Raw genomic sequence first — 23335 nt, 5'->3', positions numbered from 1 at the left:
TTGTTGTAAATAACAGGAAGATTTTCTCCAAAGCTGGGCTTGGCTGTTTGTTATATTTGAGCCGGGCCTTCCTTGCGCGCTTTCTTTCCCGTTTTGTAGGTTTGGCAACCACCGCTGACTTCAAAGAGCTCTGTAAGGCGTCTATTTGGAGGTCTGTTGTTTCCGGTAGGACCTGGGGCTCCACTTTCTCTGTTTCGTAGTTGACGTTGCTGATTTCCTCTGTTGTTAATTTAGTGCATTTTGTTTTTTCCTCTAGGTCAGCAGTTTTTGGGGATTTTTTAAGCTGCTTGCTATTACAGGATTGTTTTACTACCCCTAGGATATCCTTTATGTTTTCAGGGAAGGTTACCAGTTTCTCTATAATTGAGCAGCAGCCACAATTGGAAGGTTGTTTGTTGTTATCTATTAGCTGATCCATATTTCCCCTATGTGTTAGTAGGGATGTTATTAAATCCATTTTGGTGTCTATGCCCGAGATGTGGCCGGCAATGAGATTTACGAGGTCTATTTGAACATCCATTTTGTCTGACTGGAAGTTAAAAACCCTTATTGCTTCTTACAAGGTATGAATAAGGGTTTGGGTCCATTGTGTGTTGGAATAGTTTTCATTAAGCTTCGCCGAGACCTCTGACCCAAGATCTATCCTACTAACAGGATGAAATGGTTATTGGTGGTGAAAGATTTATTTGCTTGACTCTTGTATAACTATGAATGTCCTCCACTAATACAGGATGCTGGTAAACTGGCTTGCCTAGTGGGCTTAAGGGTGTGGATGCAGCTATGTTGGATCTGCTCTGTCGAGTTCTTTTACTTGAGTCTAGTTGCGGATCATTTCCTTGGAGTTCTTTTTCCTGACTGTTGCATTCCAATATTTCCAGGATTTCCACCAAATTAGAGTCATTTAACATAGAAAATGATTTGGCACAAACTTCTTTCGTGGGGCCTGCCTGTACTGTAGGTTTTATTGAATTTAATTTTTCGTCCTTTGTCCCTTTTATATTTGAAAGACCTTCTTCCTTGGGGCCTACTAAAGGTTTTTCCTCCTTCGGTCCTGTAGCAGTTGTGTGTCCCTCCGGGGCTACATTGTAAGCTGAACAGCTGCTGTTAAGGTTTTTCCATTCTCTCTTTTCCTCCATAGGTGTCTCAGTCCCCCCCTCCAGTACAACATTATTGACTAGCTCGGTTGCATTTGAGTTAAAAGTTTTAGCAATCACTTCGAATTTTTTTGTAAATGTTGTAGCGGGTGTTGTGGGCATTGCCTGGTACACCTGAGCTGTTGTGGTTACAAGCTTTCCCGCATCTAAGCATGCCATGTTTTTCTGCGGAAATAAATCCCTTTGTGATGCGTTGTTAGAGTTTGCGGGTGTCTGTGGGGGGATAGCTCTTAGTTTGTCAGAGAGAATTGGGCTTGGCAACTGGGCGGCTTTAACTGTTGGAGCGTATATTGCCGCCATTGGGTCCTTTAAAAAGAAGAATTTACGGATCCCTGTTTTATTTTTGGGCTTGGTGTTGTTGTTGTCCGGGTTGGTGCTGAGACCGGCCTCTCCCTTGAGCCTATTACCTTTGCTGTTTGGTTAAAGAGTGAGTCCCCCTCGCTGGATTTTTTAGATTTAGATTTTTTTTTTTTTTTTGCCTGTGGCCGCTTGGCTGTCCCCGATCTCATTTGAGCGGCCCTGAGCTTGGCCTAGAACCTGAATTGGTATCTTCGCACTTGTGAGCAAAACACAGTGACTCCGCCGGTTATGTTAAATCTGGGTGCGACTAAATTTCTCGTCCGATTAATGCTACCTGCAGGTCGGTTTGAACGTGTTTACTCAAGACGGTAAGAGTAAATGAGTCGGGTTTGGTCAACGCTAGGTTGATGCCCAGCAGGGACCTTTCCTGGCGAATCTTTAGGCTGGGGTTGGTAGTTTAATTGAATTCTGGCTCCAGCTGAGGGCTTGCTGAAGGTTAGTAGTTAGTGGAAGCTGATTGTTGCAGTGTCGCTTTAAATGTTTTTTTTCCCTGTTAATACGAGCGGTGCAGCGCCCTTTGTACAGTGGTTATTTTCCCCCTCCAAACTCGCGGTGCCGCGTTATGCCTCCTGCCTGGCAAATGGTGTCCAACAATGTACCGTGAGCAATGGTGTGGGCTGTCCTGGTAGTGTGCGGAGTGAGGGATTGGCTGGGTCCTCAGCACTTGCCTCTAGCCTCTGCCCTCATTGCCTAAGTCCTCTTCCCGCTGGCAGCCTCTCACTGCTGACAGCTCCAGCGCCAGCAGCCCCTACCCCGATGCCCCAAAGCTGCTCGCGCGTTGGTCCGGGGCTCGCAGTGGGCACAGCTTCAAACGCAACACCTACCCGGTCAATCGCGATCTGTCAAACAGCTGGCAGTCGTATCAATCCAGGGGGGGCAGGCTTGGGCAAGGCAAGGCAACTGCTGATGAGGGGAGCCACCGCAACACCGATGCGAATCGCAGGCTCACAGGCTGACAGGCTCTCTCCGGCTACCCGCAGCCGCCGCATGAGCCCCCGACCACGGGCTCAGCTCCTCATGCAGCCCGCCTCTCACCTCCTCCCTTGGGTGCTCCACACGGCCAGCAGCGGGGTCGGCTGGCAGGACTTGAAGCCAGGCGGTTTCTCGGCGTCGGGGTCGGGGGTTAGTGTCTTCTAGCGTCCCAACATTCTTTCCCACACTTCACCACTACTGCTCAGGCGGTCTACTCAACTCGGCTCTGGTCTCTGGTCTGCTGCAAACTCCAGACTTGCTTTCAAAAGTCTTAAACCAAGCACAAACATAAATAAAATAGAATAAATATTTGGTAACTTCAACATTATACCTAGATTTATTGTTAAATACATATCATGATCATCCAACTAATAACAACTTCTTATCCATAGTATCCATAGTAGATATGTCATCCTTTTATTTGTATCTGCACCCCATAAAGGCAGAACAGGCTTTTCTAGTCATTCGGTTTCATACCGCTCTTAGCGCTAGCCAAAAACCTCTTAAAAATGCCATGTAAAGAAAACCGCCAAAATAAGATAATTCTTCATTTGTAATAGACTTATATGTCAAATTTGTCTATCAATCATATACATACCCTAGAGGACCACATCATAGAATTTTCCATGTAAATGCTTCTTTTATTTACAGTAGAGCTATTAGTCTGATAATCTGGCAAGAACACATACAATTCCAACAGCTTTAAGTATTCAGAGCCTGTTGTTCTAACAATTCAGTGATTCTCATTTCTACAATTCATTTAAATCTTTCATGATATTTAATGTGAATTCATTCATAGTATATCCATATTTTGCTCATAGGTTTGTCCACTAAATGTATTATTCCCCAATTATCTTTATGTTTTTTATTTCCAGCTACTTAGTTAATTGAATTCAGCTTACATTATGCCTGCTCAATTTCTAGCATTATTATTTTAATATAATTATTTATTTCAAGCCAGTTACCTGAATTTATCCTAAATAAGTAACAACTTAGTGCTGGGTCAGCCTACCCACCGAACCCTCCAAAACTGACAACGCTGCCCACAGCCTCAGACGCTGGATCGAAGACTGCGCCAACACCCTCGCCCCGCTGAAGAAACCCCCCACAGAGACACCAGCAAGAGGGCCAGCTGGTTCATCACAGAACTCCTAGCCTCCAAGCAAGCAAGCGGAAACGAGAGAAGAAATGTTACAGCGAACAAACTCCGGACAACCGCGCAGCACATAAGGACGCCATCCACAAACACCACCACCTCATCAGGGCCGCCAAGAGAACCTCGTTCAAAAACTGCCTCGACAACAATGCACACAATAGCAAGGAGATCTTCAACATCGTGAAGGAACTCTCCAACCCCAGCTCCAACACCAACGACATCCCGCCATCACAAGCCCTGTGCGACTCCCTCACCACCTTCTTCCACTGAAAGATAGCAGACATCCACAACAGCTTCAACACCCAGACAGACCCAACTGACAGCAACACAACAGACCCTCAGCACACCATCGACCACGACCACCTGCTAGCCTGGGCCAGCGTGAGCATCGATGACACCATCAAGACCATGAGCACAATCCACTCCGGCTCTCCGTCAGATCCCTTCCCACACCACGTCTACAACAAAGCAAGCAGCTCCATCGCACCCCACCTGCGCAACGTCATCAATCTCTCCCTCGAGACCGCAACCTTCCCAAAGAGCTGGAAACACGCCGAGATCAACGCCCTACAGAAAAAACCCAAGGCTGACCCAAGAGACCTCAAGAACTTCCGGCCCATCTCTCTGCTCCCCTTCCCAGCCAAGGTCATCGAGAAAATCGTCAACAGACAGCTAACCCGATACCTCGAAGAAAACAGAATCCTGGGCCCTTCCCAGTCAGAGTTCCGCAGCAACCACATCACCGAGACTGCCCTCATCACCGCAACCGACGACATCAGGACCCTGCTGGACAATTGCGAGACCGCAGCACTCATCCTCCTACCTCTCTGCCGCCTTCGACACCGTCTGCCACCGCACACTACGCGCACGCCTCCACGCAGCAGGGATACGAGACAAGGCTCTGGAATGGACCACCACCTTCCTCTCCGCCAGAGCGTCCACCTCCCCCCATTCTGGTCCGAAGCCTCTGAGATCATCTGCGGTGTACCCCAGGGATCCTCCCTCAGCCCGACAATGTTCAACATTTACATGGCCCCGCTCGCACACATAGCCCAACAGCACGACTTCAACATAATCTCCTGCGCTGACGACACTCAACTGATCCTCTCCCTCACCAAGGACTCCATCACCGCCAAAGCCAACCTCCACAAAGGAATGAAGGCTGTCGCCGCCTGGATAAAAAACAGCCATGTTTATTTATTTATTTATTTATTTTCGAGATTTTTATTGCGCAAACAAATACCCGAAGGTGTCTCGGCGCATGTGGCGGATAGAGAGACCGAGCAGCAGGCTTACTGGTTGAACAACCATGTCTTTAAGAGCCTACGAAAGCTCATCAGATTGGGGGCAGTTTTTATGGTGAGTGGCAGAAGGTTCCAAAGTTTGGGTGTGGCAACCAAGAAGCGCCTGTCTCCCCAGGTTGCCGTTCTCGTGCGAGGTACCGGAAGCAGGCAGGTGTTAGCGGATTTCAGCTGTCTCTTGGGGCTATACAGCTGGAATGCTTCAATCAGAAACTTTGGACCGACGCCATGCACTGCCTTGTAGGCGATACAGAGGGCCTTGAATTTAATACGGCCCTCTACTCTTAGCCAATGCAGATGACGAATGGCTGGAGTGGTTGGCTGGCGGCGGGGGACGTCAAGAAGAATTCTTGCAGCCGCATTCTGTATGGACTGCAACTTAGATAGAACGCGTTTCTGAGTATTAAGGAAGAGGGCATTCCCGTAGTCGATTTTGGAAAACACTAGGGTGAAGACCAGGGTCTTCCCAGCTGAGGTGGGGAGGTTAGGCAGTATTTTCCTAATTTTCTTTAGAATAAAGAACGCAGATGACACAACCTTGTTGACATGAAGGTTAAATGACAGCTTGCTGCCAAAAATGACTCCCAGGTTTCTAGCCTTTTCAACTGGTACAGGTGGAGAGCCCAGCTGGTTAGGCCACCAAGTGGAAGACCAGTCCGGGGAGAGTTTACCAAAGGTCATGACCTCGGTTTTGTCTGAGTTAAGCCTCAAACAATTGGAGGACATCCAGGTACTGACAGCAAGCATGGCCCTTTGAAAATTAGCTGCCACCGATGGGCCATCCTTGTGGATCGCCAGAACCAGTTGGGTGTCGTCTGCGTAAGATGTAAGTCGCAACCCATGGGCCTTTATTACCCTCGCTAAGTCTGCTACATAGATATTAAATAGCGTTGGACTTAGCGAGGAACCCTGTGGGACTCCACAGGGGAGTGCAAAGACAGGAGAATAGAAGTTACCCAACTTCACTGTCTGGGTACGGTTGGCCAGAAAAGATGAAATAAGATCTCTAGCCGTACCGTTTATCCCCAGGGCTGTGACACGGTCGACCAGAATAGCATGGTCGACCGTGTCAAAGGCTGCGGACAAGTCCAGAAGGATCAGGACAGCCGCACCTCCCTGGTCCATAATGGCTCTGATCTCGTCTGAGGCCTTTATTAAAGCGGTCTCAGTTCCATGCCCTTTCCTAAAGCCAAACTGCGTTTCGTCGAGAAGTTGGTGAGTATCGACGAACTCTGAGAGTTGTTTGTTCATCAGAGATTCGCATATTTTGGCAGGAAAGGGTAGACACGCTATTGGTCTATAGCTGGCCAGAGCTGTGGGGTCCAGGGGGGGTTTCTTCAGAAGAGGTTTGATCACGGCCTTCTTCCAAGGATCTGGATAGCGGCCAGTTTGGAATGCGGTGTTACAAATTTCCATAAGTGGACGAGAGATCACCTCGCTGAGGTTAGCCATCACTGAGGGAGGACAGGGGTCTAAAGGGGAGCCAGACTTGGTAGTAGAGATGAGTCTGCTGATTTGATCTTGCGTAATGGGAGCAAAGGAAGAAAAAGGCTCATGGTCAGTGGCTGGTTCTTCACCACTGCAGACTCTGAATCTTGTCCCTACGTTCCCTGCAAAGGATGAGTATATATCTGCCACCTTAGTAGTGAAAAATCTGGACAGAGCATTACAAAGAGACTAAGAGGGTTCAACCCCAGGTCCCGTAGAGGGGGTGGACAGAGTAGTGACCACTGAAAACAATTCTCTAGCAGAGTTCCTGGCATTCTCGATTTGAGCCGAGAAAAATGCACTTTTTCGGGCAATGATAGCCTTTTTGTATATTGTCAGGGCGTCTTTATAGGAATGCTTGGCTATGGGGCAGTAAAGTTTCCTCCAGCGCCTTTCTAAGTTCCTGCAGTGTTGTCGGTGGAGCCTAAGCTCTTCGGTATACCAAGCCGCCGATGGGGATATTCTGTTAGGTCGCATAAGCTTCTCCGGGGCCACCTGATCAGCAGCGTTCCGAATCCAGTCGTGGAGGTCGTAGGCTGATAAAACAGGATTGGCTATCCCCATAGGAGAGGATAGTGTCAGGATATCTACCATCTGATGGATATCCGCATTTTTCCAAGCACGGGTCCCTAACCTAGTTCGTGGCCTGGAAGGGGGAGGGTTAGCGTGCCGGGTATGGATCCCAAAGATAATGGCCCTGTGATCTGACCACGTAAGAGGAAGAATATCCAGTACAGAGATGTCTGAGTTGTTGGTAAACAGACCATCTAGTGTGTGCCCCGCCTGGTGTGTAGTTCCCTTTACCAATTGTTGAAGTCCTAAGGTTAGGAAATCAACAGTGAGTTGAGTGGTTTCGTGGTTGCCCTGTTCTTCCAGAGGGAAGTTAAAATCTCCTAATATCATGTATTCCGACGAACCTATGATGTGATCATTAAAATCAGAAAGTGTGGCAAGAAAAGAATTTCGGGCCCCGGGAGGTCGATATAGCAAAAATCTGAAGCTGAACTCGGACAAGACGGAGGTCCTCATCCTCGGCTCCAACGCTTCAGCCTGGGATGACTCCTGGTGGCCGACGGCACTGGGAGCAGCCCCGGCCGACGGCACTGGAAGCAGCCCCGACACCCACTGACCACACACACAACATGGGAATCATCCTCGACTCAACTCTCTCAATGACCAAGCAGGTCAACGCCGTCTCCTCCTCCTGCTTCAACACCCTCTGCATGCTCCCCAAGATCTACAGATGGATCCCGACAGATACAAGAAAGCCAGTCACCGAGGCCCTCGTCAGCAGCAGACTCGACTACGGAAATGCCCTCTATACGGGAGCCCCGACCAAGCTCATCAAATGACTACAATGCATCCAAAAAGCCTAGGCACGACTGATCCTCAACGTACCACACCACGGCCACATCACCCTCCACCTGAGGGACCTGCACTGGCTCCCCGTCAGCAAGAGGATATCATTCAAGCTCCTCATCCACGCACACAAGGCACTCCACAAGACTGGCCCAGCCTACCTCAACAGACGGCTCTCCTTCTACATCCCCAACTGCCAAATGCCAGCTACACTCCACCAACCTCTCACTCGCCACCGTCCCACGCATCCATAGAACAACCACCAGTGGGAGATCCTTCTCCGACCTCGCCGCCAAGACATGGAACACCCTCCAACTGAGCCTACAACAGACCCAAGAGCTGCTGAACTTCTGGAGGATGCTCAAGACCTGGATGTTCGATCAGTAGCGACTCCTCCCCCCAGCGCCTTGAGACCCTCGCGGGTATGTAGTGCGCTTTACAAATTACTGATTGATTGAATATGAGACTCCAAATTCAGTTAACATCCACTGAACCACAATATCAAACCACACCCATCCTTCGAAACCCATTTGTCCATACACAAAATCGATGACTCACATGGAGTGTAATTCAACAAATTAGAGACATAATTTCAACTGACAATAAAATTTCCCATTGTAGCGTACTAAACGCTTTACATTCTGAAAGCTTTCCTTCATGACAGCTTTGTAACACCCTTGTACTTCAATGACAGCTCTTTTCCAGATCCTCCAAATCGGCACTTGTAAACCTGGCTTATTTGTTCATGCAGCCACATGATAGTATATTTACTTCTTCATAATCATTCAGATATAATGCAGATCTGACGGTTGCGATATGCTTTTCCGATGCTTCAACTAAGCAAAATCTGAGTCTCCACTCCACGTAGACATACGTTTTCTCCTGCCATATTAATAGTAATCTTCTTTCAAAAAACTAGATCACAGGGTCCTTCAAAGTGGAATCACAGCTGCAAGTACCTCTGATGGTAGTAGACTATGGGACTTATTTATAAGCCCCTTGCGCTGCCAGTGCATCTCTTTTTGTGACGCTTTGGTGGTGCAGGAGCCTGCCTCATATTCACCAGGCAGAACTAAGCCAATTTCTTGGCGTAATGATGCCTTGTAAATATTGTTCCCTTTAATACAGTTTTCTGCATTAAAGGGGCGTGCAATGGGTGTTGCTGGGGGCGTTCCCAGCAACATCCATAGCTTTTGACACTGCCCCAGATTTGCAAGAAATTGTAACTCTGAGGCAGCTCCAGAAATGTTCTCCTCCCCAGGGGAGGCATAAGGGAGGCACAACGAGGAGAATTATCTGAAAAACACATAGAAAGAGGAAAAAGCCTCTTGTAATCATCCCTGAGTCAGCAATGAGGTGAGAGCAAGGTAAGTGGTTCTATTTATGTTTTCATTTAATATTATTTATCCTGTCGTCTGTTGACCTACATCACCCCCCATCCTGCCCTGCCTCATCGCCCTACCACTTTTACCTATGTGAACCGCCACTGCAAATACCTAACAAGAAAGTCAAAAAGGAGGATACCTGAAAGGAATAAAAAAGATAATTATAACCGGGTGAATTATTTTATATTTAATAGTAGGGTTCTTTCTGTTAAAAAGGGTTATTTTGGCAGGTTTGCTTGCAGGTTTAAAAGCTGCAGTACTCAGGCTACACAGGTAGGCCTGTAGCTATGTTTCCTTTTTGAGTCTAGTGAATGGCACACCATGTTCTGCAGTCCACATGTGATGCTTACCTTTTCCATGTCTTCAGTGTATTACCTGCAACATGTAGTATGCCCCTACTGAGAAGTCAATTAGGTCAATTAGGAGTAAGCCAATTTTACTATGGTGTATGGGTCAGAACACATACACCGATGCCTGGACAGCAGTGCCTCATTGTGCAGAGTTCAAAAGCCATTGGATACTAAAGTGATGAAAGGATAGTTCCAAGTTGCTAGCATAAGGGCAGTCTGCAAGATAAGGGATGACATAGGGGTCCATTAGGATGTCGGGCGGATTGTCCCCGCAAGGCTGGCGGTAGCCACCACCAGCCTGGTGAGGGCAATCCTCCCGACATCCTTCCCTGTATTCCCCCGCCATATTAGAATGGGGGGGGGACCACGGCGGAGCAAAACACCGCCTGCCACTTTTCCACCCCGGTCGCCTTCCGGCTGGGGCGGAAAATGTTTAATATGGTGGCGGTGTCTATTAGACTCCGCCAGCCATATTACAATGGGCTTAGGGAGATGCCTTTCTGTGGCCACGGAAAGGCATGCAGTCTTCATTCTGGGGTCCCCCTGCGGGCCCCCAGAGTGAAGGAGGGGTGGGTTATGCACATGGGGGGGTACCTGTGGTACCCCCTTTCATTTGCATAAACAAAGCGGCAGGCACCGCGCGGTGCCTGCCGCTTTGTTTATGCAAATGCTGAAATGCATTTCTAGCATTGTGGCTGAGAGCACCGCCCGCCATAATGCTAGAAATGCAGCATGTGCCCGCCACTGTGGCGGGCACATCCTGATAGCCCCCATGGGACCCCCGCCCTTCTGGCGGGCGGTCCCAAACACTGGTAGGATGACGGGCGGACAAAGTCCACCCGTCAACCTAATGGCCCCCTAAGTGTTCAAATGCCAAATGTTTCCAGAATATAAACGTTAAACTAAGTGATGGTAAAATGTTCCTTAGGGATTGGGAAATCAAAGCTTCACTTTTAGATATATTGAGGAAAGACTGATTTAACCCAAAAAATCTCCTTAATAGGAAAATAAAGCTTTTGTATTCACACTGTACCTACGGTAGCCTGACAGCCCAACAGCCCACAAAACAATGCCTTAGACATCTCAGGGTGGGTATACAGACAAAATATCGAGTACAAAATATCGAATTACACAAATATCAACTTCAAAATATAGAATGGACAAAATATCGAATGGACAGAATATAGTCATCAAAAATACCGTTTTTAAGGTAAGTAATGTAATATACATTTTTATAAATATAGAAAGTCAAAATATCGAAGTATATAATATAGGTTATAAAAATTATCAAATTTTTATTAATATCACATTTTTTAAAGTGTTTTGTATGTTAGTATATGTGTGACAAGTGCATATTTTTTTGTAATTTATTTTAAGTAATTAATTTTATGTTATTTTATTTTTGAGTAATTTAATTCTGTAGCGGGTTGTGGGTTTATAGGGGAATAGGGTGGGAAGTAATTTAATTATAATTAATTAACTATGTTAATTTATTTATTGGTATTTATTTTGAATACATTGTAAATTCATTTTTAATTGGAAATTAATTCATTTTTAATTGGTAATTAATTTTTATTAATTGATTAATTGATAATTATGTTAAATGTATTAGTTTATTTTCTGTAGCGGGTTGTGGGTTATAGGGGAATAGGGTGGGAAGTAATTTAATTTTAATAAACTAAATATTTTAATTTATATATTGGTATTAATTTTGAAAAAATTGTTACTTAATTTGTAATTGGTAATTAATTAATTATTAATTGGTAAATAATTTTTATTAATTGATTAATTAATAATTAAGTGAGTTTAATGTATTTATTTTCTGTAGCGGGTTGTGGGTTTATAGGGGAATAGGGTGGGAAGTTATTTAATTGTAATTAATTAAATGTTTTTATTTATTGGTATTTATTTTGAATGAATTGGTAATTTAATTTAATTTTTTAATTAATTAATTGTAAATTGGTAATTAATTTGTATTATTAGTTATGAATTTTATTAATTCATTTTTTTTTTATTTAATTTATATTTATTAATATATTAAATATTTACTTTCTTTACTGTTAAGCTCACTAGAGTGGGAATAGTAATTTTTACCCCTACGCTATCCAACGCTTTCCCTACTGTTGCACTCACTGGAGTGGGAATAGTAATTTTTACCCTTAGGCTATCCAACGCTTTCCCTACTGTTGCACTCTCTGGAGTGGGAATAGTACATTTTACCCCTACACTACCCAACGCTTTCCCTACTGTTGTACTAACTGGAGTGGGAATAGTAATTTTTAGCCCTACGCTATCCAACGCTGTCCCTACTGTTGCACTCTCTGGAGTGGGAATAGTAATTTTTACCCCTACGCTATCCAACGCTTTCCCCACTGTTGCACTCACTGGAGTGGGAATAGCAATTTTTACCCCTACGCTATCCAACGCTTTCCCTACTATTGCACCCTCTGGAGTGGGAATAGTAATTTTTACCCCTACGCTATCCAACGCTTTCCCTACCGTTGCACCCTCTGGAGTGGAAATAGTAATTTTTACCCCTACGCTATCCAACGCTTTCCCTACTGTTGCACCCTCTGGAGTGGGAATAGTAAATATTACCCCAACGCTATCCAACACTTTCCCGACTGTTGCACCCTTTGGAGTGGAAATAGTAATTTTTACCCCTACGCTATTCAACGCTTTCCCTACTGTTGCACCCTCCGGAGTGGGAGTAGTAATTTTTACCCCTACGCTATCCAACGCTTTCCCTACTGTTGCACACTCTGGAGTGGGAATAGTAATTTTTACCCCTACGCTATCCAATGTTTACCCTACTGTTGCAGTTGCTGGAGTGGTAATAGTACATTTTAACCTCTTGCTATGCTACAGTAAAAATATTGTATATTTTAATTAATATTAAGTTAATATATATATATATGTTAAAAAGTTGTATTTTAATTTTTTTTAACTTAAATTAACTATTTATTAATGTTTAAGGTATTTAAGTATTTTTAAGTATGTTTAAATTAATTATAGTTATTATTTCATTAATTTCAAATAATTTTTAAGTTATTTTAATAAATTCGAAATTTTTATTAAGTGTATATATTTATCCTATATTTTTGATTCAATATTTTTGTACTTAGCTGTTTGTAGATAGGATTTTGATATTTTGTCTTTCCATATTTTTACTTTTTTTCGTCTATATTTTTGTAATCGATAATTTTTTAGTGATCCCTCAGTGTGGATAGCCAAACCCTTACTTAACCCTCTGAGATACTAGCTTTGGCCAGTGTTATAGACTGGGGTCAAATAAATCCAGAATCATTCTTGCAGTATTTTGAGTTGGCGTCTGTCTGCAAGATTAATGTATTAAATAATAGCTGGTTTATTACAGTGCAGTAGGTGATGAGGAAGAAGACTGACATTGGATCCAGGATAAGGAAATCATAAACAACTGGCATCTTGACTTGCTTTTTGGATTACTTTCCATAAAACAGCCCGAAAATTAATTTTCTAGAGACAGTGACAATAAGAATGTTGTCAATATGCCAACCTGAGACAGACCAAACTGTTAGTTGAAACCGCTCCAGAAGCCACTGAGCATACTTGAGTAGGGTATGTTCTATGTCACAATCAATCCTGTGAGATCTCACAGTGATAGTTAGTGGAACTTAACCGTCGTTCATCATGAATAGGCACACTCAAAAAAACTTGGGAATCAGGAATATATTGGCAACATTTATTAAAACTTAAATCCTATTTTAGTGCACATAGTATGAATGGTAACAATTACAAATATGAAGATGATAGTAGCAATGATACTTAACAAAAGGCTGAATAATTGAAAATATCGTAAAATGATGGCAAAAGCTTCTTTATATCAAGATCCTGAAAATTCATGGAACAGGAATTGGCCACATAGTCTTGTCTTCTACCCCTTTGCAAAGTGACAGGAGGATTATTCCCTCTCTATGGCTTCAGCAGGTGTCTGGCAGTCCCAGGGTTCAAATGCATGCTGTCTCTATCAGAAATGGCTGGACCGAATGGGTTAGCAATAGCCTGCCATTTAGCAGGAGGATCAGGAGTTCATGCATTATTGTTCTGCACTCTGTGTTCTTGTCTGGGTTGATTCCAGTGGGATCCTGTCTGCCTTCCATCCATATATGGTGTCAGCAATGGTGATTTTGGAAGGAAACAGACAAGGGGAAGGCATGGAGCTCTGCTGATTCTAAGGGAAGTCTCACACATAATTATAAATACATCCACTGATGTACTGAAACATCTTCAATTTCTTCATAACGTATAGACAAAAATAGGAAATGTGGAAACAAAAAAACCTTGCAATTTCTGTTGGTTGAAAAGTGACTGATTTGTCTAAAAACAAATACGCAACTATGATTTTAGCTTGTTGATTTATAAAATGCAATATTTCCTTTGTATTTTTGTAGCAAGAGGCAACATATCTGTATGTGGAGAGTTTAACTTTGTGGCTGATCCAGAAGCAGCATACATGGTGCTGAGAGATTTCACTTGTCCTACCTATATTGCCACATGGGAACATACATGCCGGAGCAAACTATCATGGGTAAGTACTGCCTAGTGTGGTTAATATCTGGCAGGGCAAGCTTCTCCTTCCCACTGCTAATCAACTGGTGAGTAGGCATCTTCTTAAGGAAGTCTGAAGCTCCTGAATGTTCACAATAACATGGTGGGCCCAAACTAGCAAATCCTGAGCCAACAACAAATGGAAACTTGACTTTCACAAGTGAAGAAGACATGCACAGCCGACTATATTGGGCAATGGTCAAGTTTAACAAATGTTTGATTATGAATTGAACTTTTAAAAAGAGTGCGTTATTCATGGTATAATCACTTAGTGGACAGGAAGCCAACATACATGTGAGCTGAATGGATATGGTCAACACAAACACAATGCCAACTGTTTGAATATTGTGCAAGTGAACAACTTCTTACACAAACCCTTCTTAGGAAAAGCAAGTAGCCAAAATTGAATTTTTGCAACATGCAACATTTCCATGTTTTAGAATTGAGCCGACTTGCAATTTTCATTTAAAGTGAAGAATATTACAACACCGATTCGTTTATCTGAAAAGAAGACATGCTCTCTAACACAATCACACCTGCTCTGTTTCATAAAAACTAAATATTTCTGCATGTTTAATAGGTTATCTGGACATTAGAAGATGAGCAAGTAAATATATTACCCTTGCACAGTTGTGAGTTTATTTTATATATCCTTACACACCTGTCAACGTCAGCTTTAAGTCTGCCTTCATCAAATGAGCTTCTGCCAAAATCAAAAAGTACAATTCTTTTAATCAGTTTCTCAAAGAGCACATTTACAACTCAATGCTGAGCAAGGCCCTCTGGTCACAAAGCTATCTACTTTTGCTGTGTCTAACCAATATATGCCCCGCCAAAATATATAGACAATGTTTAACATGCCTTCATAGTGTACCTTCTCTATTGTCTGTACATTTAAGATGTGCGGCTTTCAAGGTCAAAGGCTAGTGTCTAGGATTGTGTATCTTTATTCAATAGGTAAACTTTAGCAGTTTTTTTTATTTCCTCATGTTGTCTGTTGTACTCGAGCAAAATGAACAGGCCACGTTACAACTCATGCGTTTACAAAGCATGCCATTACAAAGTGGTCATTACAACGATCGTGTTGGTACATCGCATACCATTACAACACAAGTTGTCACAACAACTTGTTGGAGGGGAGGCGCTGGAGTTTGCAATAGTATAATTTACTATTCCAACTCCAGTCTGCGCAAGAGTAGGGAAGGTGTTGAATTTTAAATCCCATTCAGCAAGTCCTTGTAACAACTTGCGTTGTAATGGTATGGGATGTAACAACGTGGTTGTTGTAATGACTGCGTTGTAATGGAATGTGTTGTATTGCATTCGTTGTAAACAATGTTTACCAAGCAATACTGACTGAACAATCCGTTTCATTAAAAATATGTGCTCTGATTGATAGTTGAGGTCAAAATACTGGCTCAATACTGCCAAATATGAGTTCCCACAGTGGGAGAGGCTATTAAAGAAACCCGCCCAGAAGAATGTACCCCCGGTATATCGAGGTAGGAAACTCAATGGCACCAAATAACATCGACTCAATATGGGCAAAATATCAAAATGTACGCAAGTATACATTTTCTATACGTACCTCCTTGTATGTGTACCATGACAACATATTGATATATCTTCAAGGCACACATATGTGGAATTAAGAATAGTAAATCTATACTTCCTCTATATGTGCTTATCTTTTGATATTTTGTCACTATATATTCAGTGTACAATATTAGTGTATCACAATTTTCCTAGCCTCGATATTCCGTAGTGTAATTGTCCATGGGTTTGGTTCAAAGCTGGGATATGATTGGGATCTCATCTTTGGGAACATGTGGAATCCAAGTAGGATACAACTCTTTGACCATTTTGCAGCCAAGTTTTATGAAGCAGACTAGCAGAGCAGGGAAGTAACCAGAAAAAATAAATACCCCTCACTAGAACCCACATCCAAAATTGGTGCGAGTGAGCCAGTTTCTCCCTAAAACGGTTATCCTTTCATATTTTCTACCTTTTCTCTTTTCACTCCCTTCATCTAGCACTCCCTTTCTCTAATCCCCCTTTTCATCTCTCCTCTCCTCTCCCTTTCCTGTCTCCCTTCTCTCTCTCTCTTCCCGCTTTCATTTATACCCCTTCCCTCCTCCTTTTCTAAACCTCCCTTTCATTTCACTTCTCTCCTGCTTACCCTTTCCTATTTACTAGTACCCCTTCTTCTATCATCTTTCTCTGCTTGTCTTGCCCAATCTCTCACTTCTAATCACACATTTACCTCACTCCTCATCTCCCATCCATCTTTCTATTGTATTTGTCTGTTCCCCTTTCTCATCTGTGATGCCTCTTCCAATTTGTCTCTTTCTCTCCATCATACTCCTACATTTGGCCCTGTTTTTCCCTCTCATCCTTCCGCTTCCCTTCCTCTCTTACTCTCTCCCCTCCCATCTGGACAGCTGAAATAACAATAAACATGTTTTGGCCAGTGTGGTACCTCTGATTTGTGCCACATGTTTACAAATTTGGACTAAAAAGTAATGCAGTTGATCAAATAAAACATAAAACAATGGCATGTTTGGTATTTTTCCTCCATAAGGGAGAATAGTAATATACATATTAAATATGAAACAGTCTTGACAGGTACAAATGACGTTCCAACACTTTCTATAGTGAGATATATGCATTTCTGGTGCTATAAAAAAGTGAGTGACATAGTTTCTACAGTCCAAAAAGCCTGGTAGTGAAAGAAGTTTTTGGTCTTATTCTTTGTTCTCATTTTCAACTTATTAATTACATAAGTATACTTTTAGTGCTTAAAAAGAGCAGAAATATATTTTGATCCTAAATGTAATAGGTTTGAAGTATGTAGGTCAAACTTCCACATGGCCAAAACTCTCCAGCTGATGTACATCATTAAAGAAGTAGAGGGGGAAAAAGGCATCTATGGCCTTGCTCGCTCTTCTGTTAAACACAACTTCTTTAACACCTTGGCTGCTAGGGGGTTTTCCCCTCCTGTGCTGAAAATGCTTGATTACTATAGTTTCATGACAAGGTCAGCTCGTCATAAGCACAGCTCAACCGTGCCTCATGACGAGCTGACCTTGTCATGAGCATGGAAGGGGTTAAAACAGTGATGCTGGAACAATTTTCAGAGTGGGGGTGTTGCCAACAATGTTACATCAATCAATTAATCAGGGAATTGTCAGCTCGCTACTCACCCATGAGGGTCTCAAGGCACTGAGGCAGGGTCCGCAGACCTGTTTGGACGAAGAGCCAGGTCTTGAGGGTCTTCCTGAAGGTGTTCAGAGTGGGGGCACGTCTAATGTTTGCTGGTAGCTCGTTCCAGGTCTTGGTTGCAATGTGAGAAAAGGATCTTCCCCCTGCTCCGGCTCTGTGGATGCGCGGGGTTTCGGCCAGTGCGAGGTTGGAAGATCAGAGTTTTTGAGGTATTTGGGTCCATTGTTGTGTAGAAATTTGTAGGCGTGAGTGAGGATTTTGAAAATTACTCTTTTCTCCATGGGGAGCCAGTGGAGACTTCGTAGGTGTTGGCTGATGTGTTTGTGTCGGGTCGATGCCAATGATGAGCCTGGCGGCGGTGTTTTGTATTGTCTGGAGTTTGCGGAGTAGGGACTTGTTGATGCCGGTGTGGAGTGCGTTTCCAAAGTCCAGTCTGTTGGTGATGAGTGCGTGGGTGACTGTCTTCCTTGACTCAGGGGGGATCCACTTGAAGGTCTTGCGGAGGATGCGGAGAGTGTTGAAGCAGCTGGAGGTGATGACGTTGACCTGTTGGTTCACGGTAAGTGATGAGTCGAGTACGATGCTGAGGTTCTTGGTGTGGTCTGAGTTAGTAGTTGGGCTTCCAAGGGAGATTAGCCACCAGGTACTGTCCCATGCAGAAGGGGTGGTACCAAGGACGAGGACTTCTGTCTTCTCAGCGTTGAGCTTCAGGCAGCTGTTGGTCATCCAGACTGTGACATCTTGCATTCCTTTCTGGAAGTTGAGTTTGGCAGTGGTGGGGACTTTGGTGAGGGAGAGGATGAGCTGGTTGTCATCAGTGTAGGATACGATGTTGAGTCTGTGTTGTCGGACGATGGCTGCGATCAATAAACTTGTGCAGATTGTGAAAAACTCATTGGTCACACAAAGGCCAAGTGTAGAAAATTAGCCACGTCTATTCAGCTAGAAAGTGGTATGGGTCTGCTATGTAACTTGCTGTGTGTTTAGGATCACACTATCACACATAAATTATTAAAGCAATGTGTGGTAGCACACTGTCATTTATAGACAGCACATTGTCCTTTTAAATGGGTGCTTAATCGTGCAGCCATTTTACTGATAAAACTATGTAGGGAACAAATGCTAATTGTTGGAATTGGGTTTCCGCAAACATTTGTCTTTTGTGCAACATCAAGTAATTGATGATTTGTTCTGATCCTATTAAAATCATTATTTCCATCACACTTGAAATTAAGTAAAAACAGACTGTTTTGCGCATTCATGACTACTAATACATTTTAAACATTTGTACAAGTTCATTTATAGGTATTTATATTTTGTGTTGTTTCTGAAAAAATAACTACATCCTTTCACACCAGCAAGATTGCCAAATGCACTCACTTTTCAAAAATCTCTCGCTTTGCAGTCAAAGAAAAGTAAACGTAAAGTTGCATGTTCAAAGAATAAACATCAATTTGTCAGCAGTAGTCTGACATTTCACTTCTGTCATTAAATGTACTGCAAATGTGACAGGATAAAACTAACATTAAATGGCTTGTTCATTGCCCCTTCACTGTAGGAACTCGAGCATGGTCGTGTTGGACGTGCTATAAAATTGTCCTACTTTTACTTATTTGCATCTATGCTATTAAAACAAAGCAAAGTTGAGACTGTGTTGGCTGTCATTGAATTTGCCCCGTGGTTTCTCCTGGGAGACCAACCGGGACTGGGGGTTGTAGTTCTACATTGGCAAGCATCCAAGAAGAGGAACAGGCCTCTGGACTACGACCCCTATAAACCTCACTCACTGCAACAAGCAAACCAAGCAGGAGCTTTCTGCCAGAGACAAGCTCCTCTCGGTTTGGCGCAAAGTGCTCGGTGAGTCCAATAGCATCCTCTATTTCCCTGCGCTCGAGCTGATGGAGCAGTGGGGGGCGGGGCGTTCACCATGCTAGTGGTTAAGAGTCCAAATCAAACATTACGCTCACGTCCCCGGCCGTGTCCTGCCAGAGCATAGCGTTGTTGGAGGACGTGTCAAGTAAGGCGGTCTCCCAAATAAACATAACCCTACTTTAACCCACCCTACCCTGGGCAAATTGGTAGTCAAAGATCCAAATGGACAGCAGCAGATCGGGAGAAATCGAAGGCATAGTCTTGGAAAAGGCATTAACATCCACTAGATATAGTCAGTTTCAGTTTCATCAACTTTTATTCGATTATCAGTTTGTATAATCATAAAAAGTACATACAAAAAGGTTATCAGCACATGAATAAGTTTAAAAATAAGTCAGGATATGAAAGATTTTTAGTAAAAGATAAAGTTTCGGTTCTGTTCAGTTCTAGAATTAGCTTGGAACATTACGACGTATTGTTAAAACTGCTTTAAGATAGGTCACTATAAGTTTAGCTTCATGTAGCGTTTTCAAAGATTGCAAGTAGAGAAACGCAGAATAGCATTGTCTATGGCCACTGGATCGAAGAAGTGGAATAATCCACGTTTTTCGTGGAAGTTTATAGTATTTGCAAAATAGAACAACATGGATCGTAGACTGTGGGGAGATTCCATCGCAGGGACAGTTCATCAGGTTGCGGGACCAATTATGAGTTTCCGGAAATGAAACCAAGCGGAAAAAGATGTTGAAGCGAAGTCTTGTTAATAAAAACTTTTCGTGGTTTGATAAAAAGTACGTCAGATAGGCTTGTATGCCTTTGCCAGATTGTTGAGCACAGATTTTTTCGTTTGATGGTTTTGAGATCTCTGCCTGGTTCCGTAGGTCCCTCAAGTGACCCAGACACATTGATTTTAACTGTTTCCTGGAAATGCCTTCTACTGAAGCAGGATCTTCGAAGTAGGACTGATGGTCCAGGTCTTTAAAGAAGTTCCATATGTAGGATAGCCAAGGAATTTTTCGCCAGTTTGTCAGGGCTAAACAGTCTGTGATGAGGGAGCGAGTTAAGTGACATTCGGGGTTGGTCCATATTCGATGCCACAGTAAAATTGGCTGGCAGCGGATGGTGTCAATGATATATTCCATGCCAAGCTCGCGGTGCGAAGCTAGTATCGGGGAACTTTGAGGAAGAGCTAAAATGTATTTTATAAAGGCATTTTCGGTTACCTGTAGCTGATCTATGCGACCATGACCCCAGACTCCAGCTCCATAGGTAGCCACGCTATGGCATTTTGCATAGTATATAGTCAGGAGTTCGGGTGGCGCTGGTTTCCCCAATTTCCTCGAGAAAGAGGTCAGTGCCGATGTTGCACGACGGAAGTGAAGATTTCTGGCGTCAATTGCCTTTCGCCAGTTCATTGCTTCATCCACTAAGATTCCCAGGTATGGGTAGACTGAGGTTTTTTCCAGTTTTGTTTTGTCAACCATTATCGATTTTGGGTTTTTAACCCTAGGACCGATGTGCATTGTAAAAGTTTTCTTTATGTTTATTTTGAGGCCGAGTGAATCCATGAATGTTGCGTATTTATTGATTTGTATCTGAAGTTGGTTCAGAGTCCGTGCTAAAATGACTGAATCGTCAGCATACAGCAGTGTGGGTATCGGACGGTGGTTTATCTGGGGTAAGTCCTGGCTCCCTTCCAGCATAGCCTGTTCAAGCCCGTTTGTATAAAGATTGAACAGGAAGGGAGCCAGTACACATCCCTGTCTTACTCCCTTCGTTATTTGAAATGAACGGGACAGCTCACCACTGGTACCGAATCTTACTCGTCCTACGGCGTTAGAATAGAGTTCTCGTAGGAAGGTTATTATTGGGGGGTCCACTCCAAGGTCGCTAAGTGTTTGCCAAAGTTTTGCATGTTGGACGCAGTCAAATGCCGCACTTAGGTCGACATAGACAAGGAAGATGTTGCCTCCTTTAGCGTGAACATATTTCCCAGCCAGGAGGACGAGGTTGAGGGCCTGTTCCACGGTCCCAAGCCCCTTCTGGAATCCATATTGCAGGTCGGTTATGATGTTATTCTCCCGGGCCCAAGATTGTAAACGGTCCAGGAGTACTCGACCCGCGATCTTACCCATGGAGTCCAGAAGGGAGATTGGTCTGTAGCAAGCAGGATCGTTGCGGTCGCCTTTTTTAAAAATAGGTAAAAGGATTGATGTTGACCATGACTGGAAAAGGCCGACCGAGGTTAAATCCGACATGACCCGGGTGATTATCTGCGACCAAAAGTCTACATTATGGAGGAACAGGTCCATTGGAACACCATCAGGGCCAGGAGCCTTACCAGATTTGGATGCCCTGATTGCTTTTATGACTTCGCTGAGGTGGAAATGTATCTTTATCGGGTAGATGTTATTTCCCACTGGATGGTTCTCGTTTGTTACTGGGCCATTGTCTACTACGGAATCCGGAGGTGACCCGAAGATTTTTGAAAAATGGGAGACCCAGTCTTCTTCGGTTACTGATACATCAAGATGTTGAATTTCTGTACTATTGGCCAAGAAAGGAGATCTTATGACTTGCCAAAATGAGGTGCTGTCTTTTCTTCGGGCGCTGTCGTGTAGTTGTGACCAAAGATCTTGTTTGATTTGTTTTTTACGATCTTGCCTAGCAGAGTTATATGCTTTTCTTAGGTTGGAGATTTCCTGGGAATCTCTCGTGGGTCTATGCAGGGCTTCTTTAAGAGATGAAAGTGCCTTCCGACAAGCGGTGTCGAACCATCTCGTGGTAGGGAACTTATTGTTCTTTTTTAGCTTGACAAATAGTTCATCCCTTATTGTTTCCTGGATGCTTTGGAAACTGCTAACGATTTTTTGAGGTGGTGTCTCCAAAGACATGCATTCAGATAGCCAGTGTTTGGTTTTTTCAAGGACCCTCTGCATCGTCTCTTCTGGGTCGATCTTAGCCCATTTAACTGTGTAACCATTCAGTTTATTCATGGAAAGTGTTTGCTGGTGAAGGGAGCTCGGCTTTACAGGGTGTCCGTTTGCTAGTTTGATGGTGAATCTCATACTAAGTGGGTAGTGATCACTTGTTGGGTTAGACCCAGTTTCAAAATTTCCTAGTTGCCCTTTAAGTGAGTGAGAGGCTATTATTTAGTCTATGGTTGTTGAGTAGCCTCTTCCATGGAAAGTTGGTAGGAAATCCTGCTGCGGGTCAACCAATTCATTTACATAGTCCAAGTCTAAGGAAAATATGATGTCATTCAGTTTGTTTCCACATGTCGAGTGCACAAAATGGGGTATGGGGTTGCCAAGTTCATTTTGCAATCCACAGATTCCTTTTTTGTGGTTTGGGCACAAAGGGAAATTGACATCACCACCCCAGATTAGATGGGTTGTGGTTGCATTGTTATTGCTTTGCAGTAAAGATAGAAGTGTAGCAATCTCTTCTAAATTTGTCCAACAGTCCGAGGTACCAGAGTTGTTGTAGTAATTAATGAGAACATAATTATTATCTTTGGAAATTGTTATCTGCATAATTTGGAACGTTGGAGACTCCTTTAGTAGTTTCACTCTAAAGGGGAGAGTATTGGCAACATAGATCGTTAGCCCCCCCTTTGGTCTGCCCATGTTTCCCTGCACTGCTGGGGTGAAAAGAGTTTTGTATCCCGCAAGATGTAACGGGGTTGTACACCATGTTTCTTGAAGGCAGAGTATCTGATGTTCCCTGGCTGTGTCAAGCCATAGCTCCAGTGTTATTTTTGAGGACAGACCTGCGACGTTCCAATAAGCAATGGAAAGGCTCAGGTTTGTGGATTCGGGGGAGGCGTACAGGGGAGGTATTTCTATCGGGTGCTCACAGCCAGAGTGTCTGTCAGATAGTTTGTCTGGGCCTGTAAGAGGTTAATAGGATCTTTAGGGGTTTTGGTTTGGGATAGTATGAATCGGGGGTAGTTCCAAGGGGGTCGGAGGGTATGATATGAATAGCATTGGTGGAATTACAAGAGAAAGCAGTGATAGTCTCCGAGTATGAGTTTTTGTGGATATCAGGAATAGGCTTCGGTGACACTCGCTGCTGGCTTTGATTTACTAGTTGATATGTGGTATTGAGGTTTTTACTCTTAAGTTCA

At 43.6% G+C, this 23335-nt stretch overlaps 1 protein-coding gene across 1 annotated transcript in view; it reads left to right on the top strand.

Moving 5' to 3' along the window:
- Positions 1–23335, top strand: part of LOC147722660 (uncharacterized) — a 107624-nt gene that overhangs the window by 68006 nt on the left and 16283 nt on the right. Inside the window, exon 4 of the mRNA XM_086965163.1 lies at positions 13956–14092. Within this exon, the coding sequence (XP_086821289.1) occupies positions 13956–14092 (137 nt within the window). The remainder of the gene's footprint in view (positions 1–13955; positions 14093–23335) is intronic.

The sequence above is a fragment of the Lissotriton vulgaris genome, chromosome 4_1, assembly GCF_964263255.1.
Source record: "Lissotriton vulgaris chromosome 4_1, aLisVul1.2, whole genome shotgun sequence".
NCBI classification, from domain to species: Eukaryota; Metazoa; Chordata; class Amphibia; order Caudata; family Salamandridae; genus Lissotriton; species Lissotriton vulgaris.
The sequence above is the reverse complement of the archived record's forward strand: the minus strand, read 5'-3'. Positions and strand labels throughout refer to the sequence as shown.